The 6,240-nt window shown below is 33.3% G+C and overlaps 1 protein-coding gene across 1 annotated transcript; it reads left to right on the forward strand.

Moving 5' to 3' along the window:
- ZPBP2 (zona pellucida binding protein 2) lies at positions 1-5,905 on the forward strand. Its single transcript, XM_057501456.1, is given in 9 exon segments — positions 1-49; positions 175-240; positions 1,198-1,323; positions 1,975-2,096; positions 2,098-2,137; positions 2,779-2,997; positions 3,571-3,653; positions 4,720-4,897; positions 5,456-5,905. Coding segments are annotated over 9 exon segments (978 nt in total). The 3' UTR covers positions 5,551-5,905.
- The last annotated feature ends 335 nt before the right edge of the window (positions 5,906-6,240 follow it).

The raw sequence follows: 6,240 nt of genomic DNA on the forward strand, positions 1-6,240 counted from the left end.
ATGCGAACTCAGGTCCTATTCTCCGCGGGGCCCTGGTACCTCACAGGAGGTGGGACTAACCGCCAGGCCTCTCCAGCTCCCCCGCCCTGCCCCCTCCGCTTCGCCCCGCCCTGCCCCACTCTGAGCCCCGCCTCCTCCTCTACCGAAAAAGTCAGTGCTGTCTTTCCTCCGCAGTTGGCTGGCAGCGATTTTCCGAACGCACTAAGGAAGGCTTCATTTATGGCCGGTCAGGACAACCAGGTAATACGGCCTTTTCACCTGCAGAATCTCTCCGAACAGCCGGGGGTGCCGTGGATGTGCTAAGGTTCTTCCCACGGAGGGAGAGAGAGAGAACGTTTATTGCACGTCTACAGAGTGCTCGGCACTTCCCGAAGATTGCATCGTTTCACCCTTTTAGTTGTATCGCGGTGCCTGCACATCCTTTAAGGCTCAGCTCAGATGTCCTTTATCAATGTGATGAAACTTTCCCAACACTCTCCAAGGAAATTTAGCCACACGGTTAACTTGAACTAACATTTGGGTTATCTAGCAAAGTTCATAGCATTTGTCCTCTTGGGAATCTTCATGTTTGGAACCCCGTCTCCTCCCCGCCACCACCACTTTGTAGAACGCTGTTTTCTTTGTATGTTCAGAGCCTGGCATTCAGTACCCTTTAAAATTAAAATCTTGGGGGACGGCACTAGTTCTAAGCACAATACTGCTGCTTCCACCAGACCCGAAACAGAATACATAATTGCAGAAAATCTTCCTAGTATGCCCCACACGGCTTAATAATTGTCCCCAACGGAGGACATTTATAGTTAAATATCAAGTTTCCCCGAGGGATGACAATAATCATCTATAAAATAGTTTTGAAAGCAGTTCAAATCCATTTCTAATTTTTAACCCTTCAAAAATTATGATGCAAGTGACTTCTAAATCTGTTTATTAAAATGAACCAAGTATATCATACATGTCTTTTAAAACAACCATAATGCCACAGGAAAAAGAAAAAATGACTCTCTAGAAATCTTGAGTTTTAAAAACTTACTATGAGAAGCAAAAAGGACCCGCATTCTCAATGTTATAATGAGATGCTGGTTTTTTAAATAGTAAAATTCAAAAATGACTAGTCAGAGAATCTTTGGGACAAAATGATAGGAAGTGTATGTTTTTTAATTTTGCTATATAATGTAAATATATATTATTTTGTCACAGTGAAAATATATGTAAAATTACATCACAATAGTCCAATCCTTGTCTGTATGGATTTTAAACGCTCTATAAAGGAAACAGTGGACCCCACCTACTTATGGATTGGGCCTAATAAAAGACCATTAACAGGTAAATTATATGATTTTAATATCTTATTTTTTAATGATATGAACTTCTTTTAGAAAAGCAGTCACTTTTTGGCAAGAACTAATTGAAATTTAACTGCAATTTCACTTGCTCTATAATAGACAAATCATGTTATATCTTGGTCTGTGCCTTATTTTCTCCTTATGCAAAAACAGAAGCAGTAATTTTTGCACCCTATTTCCCAGAGTCATATTAGTTCAAAAGTTTTAATAAAACTTGAAATGAATCCTTGTAGCACCTGTAATAGAAGTTGAAGTATCTAATATGTAATTTTTTGTGACATTAGAAGAGTGTTTTGGAATATAAACATTATTAAATTTCTGTCTATGTGAAGAAATTGTATAGTACTACAGGGCATTGTAATCTCATTTACTGAATTACTGGCATAAGGCAATAAAAATTAGATGCCAAGAAATGATTCAAAGAAAACCAAAATATACTTTAAAGTGTACTTATCTCATGTGGTTTTCCATAGTGTAATATGATAAAATTAAGATTTTTGTTGAATTCCTGAAGTTAGAATAGCCCATTAATTTTTAAATTGTTGTATTTATTTGTGACCCCAAGTTTACTTAAATAATGTTCGAATTGTTATATGTTAAAATAACCAAGTAATTTACTGTTTCTGTTTAGGAAATAATAGAATAAATATAACTGAAACAGTAAAGCTGATGGTAAAAGATTTTCTGGAGGCTTTGTCTGAAAGTTACTCATGTACTCTTTCTTAGAAGACTGTCAAAGAGGAAACCCAAGAAAGAGAAGGTGGTAAAGCAGAGATATGACTTTATGATCTTTGGTAAGAATATAGACATATTTCAATTTATACATTTAGTTTGGGTAAAAATTAAGCATATGGTTTCTTCATTTAGTGAAAATGAGTCTGTTACATATAATCATCATGACTTACAAAGTATCTGGGGTATATTTGACCAGGCAAACTCTTACATCAACATCAAGTTAGTGTCCTAAATAATCCTCTTTCGGCCTTCTACTTCCCACTGTCAAGGTTTGCAAGCATAATCTACTTTATCACAATTTTGCCAGGTATTTTAAAATCATGTTTAATTCTGTAAAAGCAAATTAAATGATCTTTTCACTGGACTGTATTGGCAGCAATGCCACTTTTTGCAAAACAAGACTGGGCTCCCCTTCAATCTTATTTTTTTCTTGATATTGGTAACTTAGCTATATAACCAGCCCACAGAAGTCATTTCTTCTTTGGTCCTGGGTGGATTGTATATCAGATGAAAATAACCTTTTCTCATTAAAGTTATTTGTATATTTTTGTGAGGACACACTGATAAAACATGTTATTAGATAAGTTTCTATGCTGATTTGCAAGACTGATGGGATGTAATATTACATGTTATTTGAAAATTGTTTGGTAGAGGAAATTAATGCTAGGCACAAATGTTTTTATTCTCATCTTTTTTTAAGCCTCTCGGGAACCTGATTATTCATATTGGATGACTGTACATTTTACCACAAAGTCTTGTATAGGAAGATATAATGACCTGCTTTTTAGACTGCTGAGGAAAATCCTGGATAATTTAATCTCTGATTTGTCATGCCATGTCGTAGAACCATCATATAAATGCCATTTTGTTAAAATTCCAAAACATGGCCTCATACATCAGCTATTTATAACCTTTCAAGGCAAAAAAAATTTTTTTTAGTATTTAATGTTATGAGCTTAATAGCTTAATCTTGAACCACGATAGATAACAAAATTAATTACCATATTAATGTAAGCTAGCTTACAAATAGTAGTTCTTAAATATTTGTTAAGCATTAAAGTATATTGTTGGTCTGAGCTTGGTGATGTTTTTAAAAATTAACACATTAATTATTTACTTTCAACTAGGATATATTGCTGCTTATCTTTTAAAACTCAGTATCATTTTTATAAGTATACCCTTTACGCAGCTAATATTTAACTTACAACTTCTTACAGAATTTTAAATTGTAGTTTTGAGAACTTAATAAAGGGGAGGAACCAAACCAAATTTATTTCTATTCATTTTAAAGCCTTGTAGTTGCCTCTGTTAGCCCCCAGATGGAGTGAAATCATAATGTATAAATTATTCAAATTGCACACCTTGCTTTATTCAGGATTAAATAAATTAAACACATGTATACATGCATACTGAACTCAGCATTTGAAGCTTTTTTGTAATGTTTGGAACTTTTAGAATCCTCTTGTGAAGATATCGTTGTTTTCTTCTCCAGTTAATCCTTTTGCACCAGGGTGGAAAGGTACATGCAATGATTCTGTTGATTGTGAAGATATCACTAATCACAATATCCTCCAGGTGAGAATTGCAATGTAAGGGGAAAGTACTTGGGTAATTAATAAAACTATTTAAAAACTTTTGTAAATACTTTTTTTTAATCAAAAATTTCTTCAAAAATCTATTTCTCCATGTTGTGAATATCTAGCAATAATAAAAACATATTAAACAGGTAGATTTAAATTATATCTTTAAGCTTAAATATAAAGCATATTGGTTTTTGGTTTCAGTTTTTTAGACTGAGATTGAGAGGCTTGGCTATTTCAAGATGTTTTGTCTTGGAGTGGTACATCTGTAATATTATATAGCCCACCTGGTTAATACTAAGTATTTTTTATATAGTAGAAGGATAGATCCCTGAGCTTTGCTCCCCACATGGTAACTAAGCAGCAACTTGAAGAACACCCTCATAATCATGTCATGCTAGGTTAAGCAAGTAGTTTGAAATACAAAAGAGAACCTAATACAGGGGAGGAACCAAACCAAATTTATATTCATTTTAAAGCCTTGTAGTTACCTCCGTTAGCCCCCAGATAGAGTGAAATCATAATGTATATTGTAGTAATAATTGCTCTCTCCTCTGCCATCCTCAAAGGTTAAGGGCATAGCCTAAAAAAATCCCATCACTCTCCTGGTCTAGTTCCTGACCCCATACTATTAATGTTATGCCTGGCTTATGGGAAGCACTCAGTTAATATTATTATTAAACTCTATGCTCAAAAAATAAAATTTGCATTATTAGTTTGTAATGCTGATTAGAGAAAAGTTTGAGTTTCCATTTTGCTTGGCTTTTTGGAATTAGAAATAATGAATTCCCAGTTATCTATATATGGAATAGACATGCTGCAAGTCATTCAAAACAAGTATTTTTAATCCTCAATTTAATTTTTCTTTACCATTGTACATATGAATTGAGAATAATTGGTAAATTCAAGGCTACACTAATTTTACTATTAACACACAACTTTACAGGAGTTCATCTGTTGTGTAAAGCATGGCACTGTTGTACTATATTGCCTCTGATACAGGAGGAGAAATTTGGTTCACAGTTTAATCATCGTACATCTCTGGTATTTTTAAATCTTAGGCAAGAGGTCAGATAGAATTTTTTCGGAGCCAAGAATATATTTTCGACTATTACTTTAATAGAACCCTACTAGCTATGCATTTTGTGGACCACAGTTTTCAAGTAGTATGAATGGATGGCTGTCATCCAGGCTTTGGAAAAAATGAAGGTCTACACAGTAATTGTGCTAGCTGTTGTGGTAATTACAAAATATAAATATCTAAATATTTATGTTATATAGTCATAAGAATAGATGAGTAATACACTTCGGATAATTGAATCTTTATAGTGATTCCCTTACAAAAATTATATTTAGTTAATATAATTAGGCAAGTAAAAATTCAAAATGCACATTTCTAAATATAATTATCTTCATGTATATTAATTCTTCCATGTATTCTTTTGTATTTCAACACATTTCTGTAGTGTTCTGACTTAAGCTACTACACTGTGAAGGAAAACAATGGCCCTACTTAGGAAACAGAGAATTGGAAATAGGAACTAGAAATAACGGGCATTGCAGAAGATATTATAAAATGCCAACACCAAAGGGAAGAATAGGATTCTTTCTCCTAACCTTTAAAATCATCAAATTGCAATGTTTGAAACTTAAAATCTTCCACAACTTAATTGGCTGAACTTCACTCAGTATAATATAGGTATAGAAATGGTGTAATATTGAACACATTTATATTACTGGTATAAAATACCTCTTACTGAAATTTTAACACTCTATTCTTTGTGTTTTCCTCTGCAGTGGTTTGTAGTCCTGGAACTTTTAGTCCTGATGTTGATGTTACTTGTCGGACCTGCAATTCCATCCATATCTATGGAGCTAAATCTTGCCCATAAACTTCAAACAAAAATCACACAATGAAGACAAGATATAAAAAGCATTGTTACTTGCCTGTGGAGTTGGGGGACATAAGATGATTTGTTCACATTCCAGAGCATCATAGATGGTTCCATTCAGTAAGATCAGTAAGACCAAAACACTGGAAAACACACTTTAGAAACTTCATAAAGATAACTGACATGGCGTTTCTCAGAAGGCATTTAATGTCTTCAGTATACAAAGGGAAGTTTAGCGGATGATTTTCAATGAAACATGTTTTGTTGTTTACAAACTGAATTTGTTGCTCTGTACCTAAGATTATATTCAAGTCAAGAAGAGTAGCAAAGCATAATATAATAAAAATGGTATACTTTCCATATATTAATTTGTTTGAAATAACTCATATGATATAGAAGCATATATATAACCTTTGTAGTTAAAACAAAGTAAGTTACTTCTTTTGGTCCTTTTGCTTTTTGTTTATTTTTAAGATAATCAAAACTTTTTTTAGTACAGTTTTGGATTTACAGAATAATTGAGGAAATGTTATACAGAGTTCCATATACCCACTTCAACCATGCCTTTACCCCTTCCCTTTTTTAACATCTTGTATTAGTGTGATACATTTGTTAGTTAATGAACAATACTGATGCATTATTAACTATAGTTCATACTTTACATTAAGGCTCATTCTTTATCTTGTACAG

This window comes from Manis pentadactyla, chromosome 4 (genome assembly GCF_030020395.1).
Source record: "Manis pentadactyla isolate mManPen7 chromosome 4, mManPen7.hap1, whole genome shotgun sequence".
Classification (NCBI taxonomy): Eukaryota; Metazoa; Chordata; class Mammalia; order Pholidota; family Manidae; genus Manis; species Manis pentadactyla.